The sequence below is a fragment of the Manis javanica genome, chromosome 5 (genome assembly GCF_040802235.1).
Source record: "Manis javanica isolate MJ-LG chromosome 5, MJ_LKY, whole genome shotgun sequence".
Classification (NCBI taxonomy): domain Eukaryota; kingdom Metazoa; phylum Chordata; class Mammalia; order Pholidota; family Manidae; genus Manis; species Manis javanica.
Window position 1 is genome coordinate 83453521 of NC_133160.1, and position 14900 is coordinate 83468420.

The 14900-nt window shown below is 38.5% G+C and overlaps 1 protein-coding gene and 1 long non-coding RNA gene across 3 annotated transcripts in view; one reads left to right on the forward strand and one right to left on the reverse strand.

Moving 5' to 3' along the window:
• Window positions 1-14900, forward strand: part of COL25A1 (collagen type XXV alpha 1 chain) — a 457450-nt gene that overhangs the window by 437232 nt on the left and 5318 nt on the right. Inside the window, exons 32-36 of the mRNA XM_037020206.2 lie at window positions 3225-3278; window positions 4710-4736; window positions 5686-5739; window positions 9726-9803; window positions 11628-11666. Coding sequence (XP_036876101.1) covers window positions 3225-3278; window positions 4710-4736; window positions 5686-5739; window positions 9726-9803; window positions 11628-11666 — 252 coding nt within the window. The remainder of the gene's footprint in view (window positions 1-3224; window positions 3279-4709; window positions 4737-5685; window positions 5740-9725; window positions 9804-11627; window positions 11667-14900) is intronic.
• LOC118972722 (uncharacterized) overlaps window positions 1-14900 on the reverse strand; it is an 83517-nt gene that overhangs the window by 48602 nt on the left and 20015 nt on the right. The window lies entirely within an intron of this gene.

Consider the following 14900-nt stretch of genomic DNA (forward strand, 5'->3'; position numbering starts at 1 on the left):
GGCTGACTTTCTCCAGGAATGTTTCTAGACAGAGACGAGTCCTAAAGGAATAAATAATCTAGATCTTCAATTGTCTCATTTCTAAGATCAAACCAATGACTTATGAAGATCATCTTAATTAAAAATATTTAAAAGCTAAGAGCTTCATGCTACTGACGCATTCAGGCATTGTATAAAGAAATCCAGTACATGTACTAAAAATGGAGCAGCAAATCTCAAGTAGTCTTTTGGCAGAATGCCCCGGGGCTCAAGAGGGTTTACCATTCGGTAAATCAGCTGCTACTTCCGAAAGCTCCACAGTGTCACAAGAGTATCAGGTCTCGATGCTGGGTCAGGATTAACCCGAAGAGCAGATGAAATCGCTAAGAATTTTTGAAGACATAGTTTAAGTCAAATGGTGTGCAGTGTAAAGTGTTACACTTGTATTTCCTCAGCATGCTAACTATCTTAACTGGATCGTGTATCAGTATCTCCAAGTGCCCCTCACCCCAAGTGCTAAACTGGAGTGTGATTCTCAAAGTTAATTGATTGAGGTGCCATCTGGACTCTCTTGAAAAAATTTCAAACTTTAAAGAGGGAGGAATCAGGAAAGGGGACCATTCTTGAAGAATTCCTCTGTAGACAGGCGAATTTAAGAGCCTGAATGAAATTAGACCAGCCTGAAGGAAACCAGGCATTTGACAGACAGTGTCATTCAGAAATTGTCAAATACATGACTGACAGCATTAGTATTCAGCTCTTCAAGAACCTGATGATCCTTGCCTTCAGCTGATTTCTTCATCTGGCCTTGTAACTGCTTAGGAACTTTGTAGAGGGTGTTATACTTGAAGGGTTCAGAAGTTCTTTTGAAATTGCTTAATTCAGGAAAGGAAGTTGTACATTCAAATCCCTGGATGAATATTTCATTCCTAAAAGTTTTCAAGCTGGGACAATTAGAATGCTTTTGGCTCTCACTAACAGAACCCCAATCCTTGCACAATAAAGAAATGTATTATTTTACATAATAAATTATTCAAAGGAGGGTCTCTAGGCTTTACTTCTGTGCCCTTTCCAGTGCGGACCATAAGCAAGCTGGTCGCAGGGGTTCCCAGCCTCCCCTCCAGTGAGGCATCCACAGAGGGCAGTCTGTCTCCCCAGTGTCTCCTCCACGGCGGGGAGGAAATCTTCCCCTCAGCGTCCCAGCTGACCTCCCCTGCCACCTCATTGGCCAGGTGGTCATATGTCCACTTCCGAAGCAGTCTCTGGCAAACTAGGGGGAACTGTCATTAGTAGCTTAAAGTAATTGTTTGGGGGTGGGCAAGAGGAGTTCCACAGACAAATGTTTTAGTGGCAGCTTACTTCGAGTAAGCCATGGTATATTCATTCTAGAAACAGAATAAAGCCAAAGTACCCAATCAGCAGAGGGCCAAGGGAATAGACATATCAAAATAATCTGTAGAGAGTTTTCAAACAAAATCTACTCTAATCTGTTTTTTCAAACCAGATTTCCTCCAGGTTACGTGATCCCTCCTTCAATTCCCCAGCTCGCACTACACACACACACACACACACACACACACACACACACACACACACCACTACCACCATTTTAAAAATTATAAATTACACTGTCAGATCAAACCAAAAGCACTGTATTTTGAATTAGTGCTCTTTAGGTTGCCGAGCCCTCTTTTTGAAAGACCTCTAGTGGTACCATCATAATGATAGCTACTATTTGTGGGACATATTATTTGGCTACATATAATTTCACATTTTATAAATCATACTGAATCTTCAGAAAAATTCTCACAGAGTATGTACTACTATTCTTATTTTATAGCCAAAGAAACTCAGGCACAGAAGGGTTAAGAAAGTTACTCATGGCCACAGAGCCACTAAGTGCCAGAACTAGTGGCCAGATTCAAATTTAAATTGGTTTATTTCAAAGCCTGGGCACTTTACCAAATGTAATTGCTGCTCTTTCAACAACAGACCTAAAGTAACAATGAGTAAAAGCTCAGCAGGCTTTTATCGTACTTATTTTCAGTAATCCTACTATACTGTATGTGCTTCTAGGTGACAGGACTAATGAGGTCCACTAACTCTTTAAGTTTAGATTAGAGAAGCATGTTAACAGTGACTTGAAATTTGCTCATGCAGAAACGTAGAGGATGGAGAAACACAGCATACTTGGACCCACATGCAGTTATCTGCTGACCTTGGCATTTTACTCATGACAAACATTTGCCAACCTTCACACTTCTTCAGGGGTTTGATAAAAGAAGGTAACAATTTCTGTTCAGTCACTCATGTAAACATCAGCGTTACTCCTAAAGTTCACACTGTTTGCATTCTGAATACTGACACACACTTTAATTTTGGAGATGGCAGCAGGAAAAAAACCCTATTCAACATACAGAAGATCTCTTTCTTGCCACAGATATTTCATATTCATGGGACCACCTCTGATTACACTTATTCTTTATAAACACTCAAGATTATCATTTAAGCCAGGCAAGCTATTTAGTTTAAGTAGCACATAGAGAACGTGATAAGTGTAATATGTATCTACCTCATTAGGCATTTAGTAGAAGGTCTAAAAGATTTAAACTCCCTTTTTATGGAAAGGAAGTAAAACGTGTATGATTGTATTTATTGGCTTCATTCACTAATTAAACAAATATTTACTGATGTGCCAGACCCTTTTGTGAGGCATGGGAATGCAGGAGGGAGCAAAGCTGGAGGCCCTGGCACCTCGTGTGCCTATTCCAGTGGGGGCCTCAGCAGAGAAAACACAGAGGGTCACGTCTGAGTCTCCTGGTGTGTGAATGCCAGGAGGAGCTATGGCACAGTTAAGGGTCCGGCGGTAAAGGGCAAGCAAGGAAAGGTTTGCAAAAGAACATATGATAGGGAGGAGAAAGGAATTTTATTCTTAACATTGAAAAAAGGTAACTTAAAATAGCGACAAATAAATGTTTCACACTAACGCCAGAGAAGCCCAGGTGCGAGGGCATTTGCACAACCCGACAACCGCAGTCTTCCTCGCCGCCGCCCAGAGGGAAGTGGTGGCGTATGCTGGTGTGGGTTTCTCCAATTCTGTCCCTGGCAGCAGCCCTAGAAGAATCTGAATCCTTGGAATTTGATAGAATGAGACTTCAAATAGAGGCTTTATATGCAAGCTATCAGGGAAAGTGTGTGGTTATAGGTGCTTGTGTGTGGTTTGAACTTTCTGCCTTTCATTTTAGGGTGAAAAGGGAGCTGTGGGAGAGCCTGGACCCAGAGGGCCCTATGGTCTGCCTGTAAGTTCTCTGTTCCGTGCATGGTCTCCACCTTCACCATGCATGAATGTCCTGTCACTGGCACAGTTAACTAATCACTTAAGGGGAACAAGCACAGTGCACAGTTCACTAATTCTCTACAACAGCGGCATACCCATGTCCTTCCAAGAGAGGCCGTGTTCGTGTCATATTCCCCCACTCATGTGCAGACACACCCACACACGCCCCCACATGGGGAGGCTCAGAGGTCGCACTAACCTGAGCGCAGGATTCCCACCGTCAGTGAACGCCCTTCCTCCGCCCTCTGACTGGGTGCCCCTAGTTGGCACTTCCTCGGAAGGTCACTGCACCAGAAGTGGGTGTGGAAGCTTTATTAAAACAACTTTTTTCAGATTTTGTTCTCATATGTTGCTTACTAAAGCTATTCTTGCTAATAAAACTTATTTCTCAAATTGATGTTTATGATGACTTTGATGTTTCTAACCTTTCTAAAATTACTGTGATAACAAGCAATCTTCAGAACATAGAATGTTAATGGTGCTCTGTCTTCTGAAATTTTTCCATTACACAGACTTCACATTGCAGTTTTGGGTTTGCCTCAGAACATTATCTTTGGGAGAATTATAAATGATTCAATTGGGTAGGGTAGGGCTACAGTGGAAGCATATACTATATTCAGGTTTTTAACCCCTGTGTACCTTCCAGTTTTTATGAACTGGAGTAAAGTTAAGCCATTCACTGCTAAAAGAGATGCTCATTTTGAAATAGATTTCAAAATCTGATGGACGGAATCAAAGCAACAGCCTATGTGTACTTTGGGTGGATCGTTTGTGACACAATAGGGTCATTGCCCTGAGAATCTGCATGGGGGGGTGACTATATCATCCTTGTACAACAGTCTTATGGCTGCTTTTATATTTAGGGATCATTCACTTACAAAGCTTACTTACAAAGTTTTTAAGTTGTGACCTTCACGTCCTCAATATTTATAGACAAGGTGCACATCTAGCCAAATTGAAACTATATTTAACAATAAACAGTTTTCACATTCTTCTCATTTATGAGCTAACTACTATGTTACCAAATTAAAGTAGCATTGAATTGCATACTATGTTGGGGCCAGTGTGTTTTTAAATCAACTAAACAGTATTTTTGCTTTCAACTTGTTTCTGGATTGATTAGTTGGATGCCAAGCATTAAACTCTAGCAAAATATCAAACTACTTAACTCAGTGTATAATAAAAAATGTTCATGACCCTTAACTAAAACATTAAGTCACGTCACTTGATTTAGTGGAAGAAATTTGTATTACTAATCAATGGAGAATCTTTGTCACATTTCTGGAAAAAGTGTTCTAATACCACTGTTGCATGTCCAGACAGCCTTAAGTAAAACAATAACCCACTCATGAAACTGAGGAACACTAATGTAGTTACTGTGGTTCTTTGGCAGGGGAAAGATGGAGAGCCTGGTCTTGATGTAAGTAATATGTACAATAAACATCTTTGTATTATATATTACAATGCTGATGGTCTCCATCATCAAGTACAGCAAAAATACTTATTTTTTCCTGTGCACAGTTATGTATACACCGTAAGTTGCTGTACATGTGGACAGCAACAGAAAATACATCACTAGCGTCTGCACAAGACAAACATAAAAGCAAAAGATATAATGATGTCATAAAATTAATAACTGGCAGTTGATCATAGCACTTGAAAACACCTTCTCAAATTAGGGACACTCTTAATATCAACAGTTGAACCACTTACTTAAAAGTATGCATAACATTGAAATATCTTTCACATCCTATCCTTAAAGAATAGTATATTATGTTTACTCTCAAATGTGCAGTATTTTTTCCTTTTAGCATATATCTTATAGTAACACAATTCTATAAAAACAGAGAATGTCAAAGTGAATGCCTCTTGAAATGATGACTGCCTATCCTGTATTATGTGAATAATAACAATAGCAAAAGTAACAGTAGTGACTGTTTATTGAGCATCTGTTATGTGGAGGCATCGTTCTGGTACTTTATATACAGCATCGCCTTTAACACACACAACAGTTGTGTTGTAGTTAACATTTAACCCCATTTTATGGTCAAGGGACTAAAATGCTGTGAGGTAAGTGAATTGTCCAAGACCACACAAATCAGTGAACTTGCCAGGATTCAAACGTGGATCCTGACATCCTCTCTAATGTACTTTTCTTAGGAGAAAAATCAAGAAACCTATTATATGTATAACTGAGATGTTAGAAAACTATTATTTCTAAGTGCTACTTTACCTAAGTTTTGAGATTTTTGGGTATGCCATTTTTGCTTATATTTGGGTTCAGAAACACAAAATCTTAAAATTTTTTTAAATATAATTTTGCCACCATTACAGTAATAGATCTTTGTGGTTTCTGTTTTATCCTGTAGGGCTTCCCTGGTCCACGAGGCGAGAAGGGTGATCTCGGAGAAAAGGGAGAAAAGGTGACCTCTCCGTCCTGATATGTGCCCGTTGGATGTTTCTCGTGCTGTCTGCTTTGCTGTTCACCCTGTGTGATTCTTTCCTACATCTAATCTTTCTACATCCTGTGCTCCAAAAACACCCTGATGATGCCTGATATAGGAATCAGGCCTTTTCAGAAGGCCACATGCCAGAAATAAGGGCACTGTCTAGTATAAAAGAAAAAAATTATATCCCTAGATAGCCAGGCTACAATCTTTCAACTATCTGACACCAATTTATTGAAAGATATAATATCAAGGGATTCTTTTAAAAAAAGGCATTTATTACATTAAAGTAAATTAAATAGCATAGATCTGCAAAGGTCTTCAGGCAGAACTCACCTCACGCTGGGAAGCCAGTATCTCATGCACTCTCACATCGTGCCTGGTAGAGACAAGTCTGTCCTGTAAGCTGATCTTTTGATTGAAAAATGGAGGACAAGCCATGTGACTGTTAAACCCCAGTGAGTCCATTATGCAGGGAGTAGAACTTAATGCTTGCAGATGCTGTAGATATCTTTAAATTAAGATGTTGGTGTATTTTATGAGGTTGGTGTGTAGGATCTATCTCAGGACCATCAGCTCCAGGGCATATAGGAGCCAATATCAAAAATTATTTTATGTCTGAAAGCAAACTTGGTTTATGGACTTTTTAAATCATTTGTTCCTTTCCTCTTCCCTCTGCTTGGGCCTTTGAAGAACAATTTTTTGCACTGGGCACAGCAAAAGGAACAAACAAAAACTCAGCCCCCAAAACTCAGCACCTCAGTTGAAGAGTAAAAACCTCCAATTGGCCGAAATTGCACTTTGAACAGTTCAAATTTAAACTAATTATATTTCTTAGATTAATTTATGTCCTGCTCTCCTTAGCAACACACTGTTTTCAAAACACTAAATTCTCTTTAGTGGTGAAATCCTTAGCTGCTGAAAATCAAAGCCAAATGAGAGCTGTCAAAGAAAGCGGGGTAGGCCTGCTGTGTATTCTTCAGACCTTAAACATGACGTAGCTTCCCATCGGTGAGAGAGTGCGTGTGAGTCGCTGTGTAAAAGTGCCATGATCACCATTATCATCATCATCACATTCCGGGAACACTTACCATGTGCTCTCCCAAAGTTTTACGTATGATACATCTTGTCATCCTCATAACAATCCTGTGAAGTTGGTGCCATTATTGTCCCCTTTCATAGAAACGGAAACAGAGGCATAAATGTATTCTTTTATTCTGAGTTATAAATTCTAACTATAAAATGTACTTGTTTTGAGATAAACTGTGCATGCAGCCTTTTAGTCCAAGGTGTGCCTTTAAGATTCTAAGCATTTACTTTATGTTTATCTAATGGATTGTATAAGTCTAAAATCTTACACACTCAAAAGTGTTTCACCATTATGAGGATACTCATTTTAATGATCTTTTAAATAGAGAAGAAAAATTACCAGTATTATAACTGAAGACATAAAGCTGCACATGTAATATTCAGAATAATGTTTGTCACCCATACAAAAGTATTCTGTATTTTAGATTCCATAATTAGAAGTTGTATATTTAGGAATATTAGATAAATGTGAACACTTTATATCATTTTTTGACACGAAGAGAGGAAAATCAGCAGGACTCCTGTGCTCACACCCACGATGACAGATGGTTTTGTGTTGCACAGGGAATTGCTGTTACAAAAGTACATTGATTGATAACACTGATACATAATGCATTGTACAATGATGCCTGTTTAGGAGATGAAAGAAGAGATAAAGCTTGAGATTCCCTAAAATATTACTGAAAAATGATTCCCATAGCCTGTTACAGTCAGCCTTCATAGGACAATACTTTTCTGTTGAGTGATTAATCTGAGTTGATTCCCCAATCAAATAATGAATTGTAAATTAAAGTGTCAGCCACATCTATGTGAAGAAGAGTCCCCTGCCTCTAGGATGGGAAGAGGTCACCTAAACCACTTTAAATCAATTTCATGTCATAGCCCTGAAGTCACTGGCTGAGGAAGGATGTTGATTCTTCTTGCCTGAGTGACACTTTACTCCAAATGCTCCTCCCATCTTACTTCCTATCCCACTGACTCTCTCGTTGCACCCGGGCTTCTTTTTGATTCCGAGCCTTCTGATGAAGTCTTTTTGGCACACAGGAGATAAATGGGGCGCTTTCACTCACACAGAATGAATGCATTAATTTGAATGCATATCTCATATATATCTATTATGTAAATGTCTTTGGATATTCATGTCGGTTTGCTTCGAGTTCATTTTTATTGTAACTGCCATCCTGATTGCAGTGAATACACTAATTTAAATATGTATTGCATAGTATTTTGTATTCCATATGGCACCAGCTTCTTGTCTATAAATATGCAGAGATATTTATGTGAATGTGAAACAGCTGAGGTGCATTCCTTCTTTCTCCTCCTTTTGCCTCTTTTCCTTTATTCCTCCATTGCTGTGATCCATGCAGACTTCCACAACCTTTACCTTGATTCCTAAATACTAATTTCCATGGCTACATTCCCACTGTCATTATCCTGCCTACCTCATTTTTAATGTTAGCTCAACTAAGTCCAAACTGCTTTTCTTCTCTTGAACAGAATTTGGTTTGGGTTTTGGTTTTACGGGCTCTCGTTATATTGTAAGCTGGAAACCCATTTACCATTGCAAACACCTGGCATGAGATCAGTAAGAGTGAATTAAAAAACATCCTGGGTTTGTGAATAAGTCCTTTTCTCCAATTGGCATTACAGAGAAGTATTAGTACTTTTAAAATTGGTTTACCTGACTTAATAAAGTATTCACTTTTAATTTCCTGAGAAAGAATGTTAAAAGATACAGAAGCATATTTTTAATACATTGAATATTTTTTAATAAGAGCTAGAAAAAATGTCATAAAATTGGATGCATACCTAAAAGGTAAAAGCTGTTAATATTCTTCCCCTTTCCTCTGGTTCAGTGTAGCTTCCATCTGTAACAGGGTTACCAAAAGGAGCAAGCTGACAGGTATTGAAAATGGGGTGAAGTACCCATGACTTCTCTGAAATTCCCTTGCCGCTGGCTGGCTTCAGTATGGTTGGCGTCCGGCGCGCGCTGCAGGTGCACGGCAGAAACCCCTCGTTCACCAGCACAAGGCACTGCGCTCCGGGGCAGCGCTGGCCCTCCCTTCCAAAGCGACGGCCTCTTAGGTTTGCTTTCATCTTGTTGAGCTTAAATAAAGTCCCGCGTGTATCACTACCCAGAATCCACTGTCGCTCAGAAAGTAAAAATTACTTTTTGTAATTTCATGCCTAACCTAAACCAAAAACAGTGGTAAATGCTCTTCCAGACTTGTATTGGCTAAACCATCTTTTGAATCGCCATTATTTCCCCCTAAATAAAACCTGTCTTTTATTTAAACCCTTGTATCCACAGGGGGAAAAGGGAAAGAAAGGCAAAAAGGGGCCTAAAGGGGAGAAAGGAGAACAGGGTGCTCCTGGATTAGATGCACCGTGCCCGTTGGTATGTCTGACTCATGGACTCTGTCTCCGGATGTCACGTGTGAAGGGCTGAGTGGGAGAAGAGCAAGCTGGAGGGACCCGTAACAGTGGGGGTGCTGACTGGGGATAGCAGAGACGTTAAGATTCCAGAAACGTCTATCTTAGGTTCTCCTCATATGTTCCACACCTTGTGTCAGGCCACTGGCTCTGCCTGGTTTCTTAACACTCAAGTGTTGACGTGCACCTTGATTGTGAGTGTAGGATCCAGGGAGGAGCCGGCGCTATGCCATACCACTCAGAAGAGGTCTTTGTTACAGACAAGCCCTAATGATAGTACTATGTCACACTTTTATTTTGTCCAGCTTCACTGAATGTTACTCTTCCCTTCAGAGTTGCTCCTCTCCCAGCCTTCTCTTACTGTAGTTATTTCTTTAGCTGAATTTGTGCTTCAGTGATTTCTTGTGTTAGTAACATTATGAGTTAATCTTTACAAACAGGGATTCCGTGGCGTTAAGGGGGAAAAAGGGGAGCCAGGCCAGCCTGGCCTCGATGGGCTGGATGCCCCTTGCCAATTGGTACAGTATTTCTCTTTCCTACCACCCTGCATGCAATTCCTTTGTTTCTTACATATTCATCTCTATCAGTGTAAAGTGATACTTCTGGAGCAAGCTTTACATGATAAACATACTACATGCATGTGTATGAATAGCTCCTTCAGCAACTCTGCAGAATGAAGAGAGCGAGCATGCATTTCTGTAATGACTGAAAATTAATCTCCTGACGTTGTTCTCACAACTGATAGAACTGCCTTGTCTGTGTTCTGGGGAAATTCACTTATTCAATAAGTATTTAAAGAATACATTTAAATTACATTAATATGTTTATGTATAGGCACTGCTAGGCCACAACCTTGGATTTTACCCCTGAATTCAGCTTCTTTTTTTTATAAGCTTTCTCTAAAAGAAGTAAAGGCATTTTTGCCTCATCCACTAAATTTCCTTCAAGCTGTAAATAAGGCCAAACTACAGAGCTAAGCTTTTGTGGTCAAGATTTAACCATTTCAAGGGAATGCTGCTAAGAGACCGGAGGAGAGAAAACCGAACTTCTCCAAGCTTCTAAAGATGATAATAGTCTGCAGCCCAAACCCTCTTCTTTGTCACATAACCTTTTCAATTTAATGGTCCCTCCTTTTGAAACTCACTTTCCCAAAGTAGACAGAACTCCCCTATCTCCATTGGCATGAACCCCAAATCCTCCTTATACTAAAATCTAAAATTCTACTGGGTGATCCTTCCTTGTACCAATCTGGCATTGCCGAATTTTTCCCAATATCTTGTAAAGCTATTTCAAAGTGGTTTTTTTTTTTTACATTTAAAAAGAAAGTACGTTCATATTTTCTGGGGCACAAAGAAAAACGTTTTATGGTTGTGTTGGTAGTTACACTTGGTGTGCATGTTCTTACATTATTTTTCAGTGCTGAGCATGGTTCTTTACAGATTGCTATGTTTCTCAAGTCTTTTAAGGATTGTATTTATAGAAAAAAAATTTCATTCAGCCAGGAATTACAATTAGAAATTCTCAATATGCAGTCCCCAGTCTTTTATTTAGTTTGCTTGTATTGATAGTAAATAATATTTTACAACATTTGGTTAGGGGGAAACACAAGTGTGCCTCATAATACACCAACTCCCCCTGCCTTCTTTGTATCATTTGTATCTGAAGGGTGCTTACATTTTAAATGAAAATAAACTTTGTAACATTCTTGTTTATTCAGAATCTGTTAACCAGCCTCTGAAGAATTTCAATGAAAAAAAATTACAAATGCTGTGGATAACATTTTACTGTAAAAATAGAGAGAAGCCACCTATCTTTTAATTGAATATGTTCTCCTGTATCTGCTTTCAGAATAGAAAGTGAAAGATACTGGCATGTGAAAAGCTATAAACTTCAGAAAGAAATGGTTCATCACTGATTATTCATCATTATCATGCATTCAACCGTAGACCCTAGTGACCAGGAAGAGATGTTATTTCAGTTTATTTAATAAAGATAATTGTAAAATGTGTTTCAGTGAAATTAAGGGGAATAGCACAGTTTATTATCTAAAGGTGGAACTGAGTAGATTGCTATGCTTTGTAAATTGCTTTTTCAAAACAAGGCATAATTTTTTCTATACTTTATGTTTTCAAAATGTGTGCTTACCCTGGAAAACATTTGCATTTTCTTCATTTTAACTAACTTTGGGTATCCTATTGGGAGTTGATAAATAGAAAAAGATGCCTAAGACTAAAGCCACCTAACAGGTAGAAATCCATTTTTTAAACCTCTGTGCATGTAAATTATGAAGTATGATCTCTTTTGTGGAGCCTCAGGAATTCTTATTCTTCTCTTTAAATCAGGGGCCAGATGGATTACCCATGCCCGGCTGTTGGCAAAAGGTAGGCTTTATGGAATTACTTCTAAAAGAAGCACTCTCCCTTTCTCTTCACCTGGCTGAGCCTTTTCCATTTAGAACCAACCTTTTGAATTTGTTTGGTCATTAAAAAGCAAAGGATTCCATCTCCAGAATATATTTTGATTAATATGTTTAGTGCTGATTTCTTCCTAAACAGAGAAGTGAAAATTTTTTAGCAAACACTGTAATTTGAAACCTTCCCTTATTTAATCCCTTCTTTGGAATAGAAAGGGCCAGTGCATCTTGATAAGGGTTTGCTTGTCTTTCAATAAACTTCTTGTCATCCTACTATTTAATACTATTTCAATTGCTATTCTTTTTCTGTTTATATTCAGTTACTTAGGCAAACATGCAAATACATGGTAGAACTCTGTCAATATTAGTCACAAAGCTGAGAAAGCAGAAAATGTCAGCATTTTTTTTTTCTTCAATGGCATCTTGATTTATTTAGGAGTGTCTGGTTATATTTAAGTTGGCATTGTTGGTGCTTATTCTAGCCTCTTCATATGGCTACCCATGGTTGCTGTGTATATATCCTTCATAGCGAACCTTCTGTGTACAAAGGCTGTGTACAAAGGCCTTTTCATATAGGGGATGTCATTTTATTTAACCCTTACAGTAACCCTATAGGGTATTATCCTGGATGATGCTAATAACAAAACTGAATTTCAGAGAGATTAAGTAACTTAGAAGGACACAGAGCTAGTATGGGACATGACGAGGAGAAGCAGACAATGGAAAGCCATGGCAGAAATTGATGCAGGGAGATCTGCATGCGCTGTGTTGTTAGAGAATGCCAAACCTTTACACAGTCATAGGGGGACCTAATTATACAAGACTGCGTGTATGCTACTGAAGGAGAAAGGAATTCCACCAATGTAAAAATGAGCTAGGAGAAAGTATATATGCTTTTGAAATTTTTTCTCTAATACCTTGTGGTTTATTCAGTAATTTTTGACAGGCATGCTTCACTGGCAAAACGACACAAAACTAAGATTGCAGAAACATGGAGAGAAACATGACTCTCCTAACTGCGCTCAGCAGCTTGTTTGGTGAGGAGGTCCTGCGTAACTCACTCCCTTGCTCAAGTCCTTTCACCCACTCAGCCAGGGAAAGGAATGCCTTGTCCCTCAGTAGTGTCATTTATTTCGCAGCTTCCCACACAGCCTGTGTAGCAAGGAGCCCAGCCACAGCTGCGGTCAAGTGGCTCTCAGGAAGGGAGGCCTGCCATCCTGTTCTTCTTCACCTGAGAAAGGTATCCTTTCACCATCCTAACCCTGTGCTCAGAATTTTTAATACCATCCTGAGCTGGGATTACCATTTGCTCTTTAACCTTTGCCTTGTAATCTAAGGCTGTAATGATTTTTTAATAGTCCCTGTATTAGATACATAGAGGGAGATGTAAAAGGCTTACTTTATCCAGCCTCCTGACCTACTCAGAACTTGGGTTCACATCATTTTTGGCCACTTCTAACTCACTTTCATTTTGTGAAGCATAGTAATAATGGCAACAAGGAGAGGACTTACCATGTTTTTGTTTCATAAAATGGCCAAACCTAGTAATGATAAAAGTAGCAGAAGAAAATCAGGACTTTCCCTTTTCACTACTCATTTTCCCACATGATAGATACTATATTCTGTGTAAGATTAAAGATCTTTTAAATCTAGCATCTTCTTAAATAAGGAATAATAACTCAAAACTTCAGTATTGCTTACTATATTCCACAACACACAAATGATATCATTGTGATCAACTTCTCCTAATACCTCCTTTCCCCACCTAAAAAGAGAAGAAAGAAACAATTAGGAAAACAAAATGTTCTAAAATGGTTTATGTGGTCAACTCAGCTATCTCAAATACACTCTTAATTAAGTCAAATAATTAAATCAAATTATTTGTAAAATGATATTTTAAAAAGAAGGCCAATAAGTTACTTTTATTTAGTCCTGTTTTATGTGGACCATCCTTTTAAACATTGTTATATTTATTTGCCTCTAGAGCATGGTGGTTTTTGACTGAAAATTCAGATTGCAACTGCAGTGTAAATCACTGTGATTAATGAGCAAGTCCCTTTGGTTATGCTACTCTGAATAATAATTTTGTCATGCAAAACCATTTGATCTCATTTACATTACTTTTCTTTCTAGATAGAGTTCAGCTTTTTAAGTTTTGAAGACTATGATGTGTCAGTTCACACTTTAATTTGTACAGTGAGTAAATGACAAATCATGGTTGAAAAAATTCTTATAAGCTATTAAAGTCATCCATCCTTGTCCACAGATTAAAAACTAATATGAAAAATCCCTATAGCCTTCATATTTTTTAATGTTTCCCTAAATTTTATTTTTCCAGATAGTGCTGACAGGTTTGCAACAGATTTGCAACAGAACCTTTCCAAAGCAAGATGACAGGATTTTAAAATTAAGTTTTAAAATCCAGGGGATAAAGTAGATCTTTAAAGTCCATAGAAAACCAAAAAAAAAAAAGTCTGTAGATTATTTAGAAAACATTGGTACTCAAAAATACATCTATTTGAAATTTCAGATAAGTCAGAATTTGGAGAAAGAAAGACTCCCTATACGTGCATTCTCTGGTGTGGCCATGACACACATGGACATTGAGTGAACTCTGTCTCTAAAACTCACAACATATCTGCCCTCATATCATACTTAATATAGTTTCTTGGAAATTGAAAAAGAAATTATTAAACTGTATACTTTTCTTACTGGTTTTTTTTTAAATTAAAGTAACATCTCCAAGATCGGCTCCATATGCATATACCTGGAAAACCACTATCCCTCAGTTTTCTCAGACTTCACTTCAGTTGTAGGAAAACCTTAATAATTATGGCTGCTCAAAATGAGGAACCAGCAATTTATGTATCTCAAATCATAGTGGAACCTACAATACAGCCTGAAGGCCTGACAAGCAATGCAGGACTAACAAAGGAAGAGGAAGTGAGAGCCAGAGGAGAGGGGAGTATTGTAGTCAGGGTTGGTGATGTGAGCACGCCCCAGGTCAGAATCCTCAGCCTTTTCCACAGCATGCCTCAAAACTTGGACAAGATTAGGTAACTTATAAGCAGGACATTTACTTTGATTATGGCACATAGTTGGTAAAATCCCAATTTTCTGCTTTCCCAGGAGAGTTACTAAGATCAAATACCACATGCCTCTTGGTGGCAAAAGAAAAATGTGAGTTGAACCTAGGATGTAA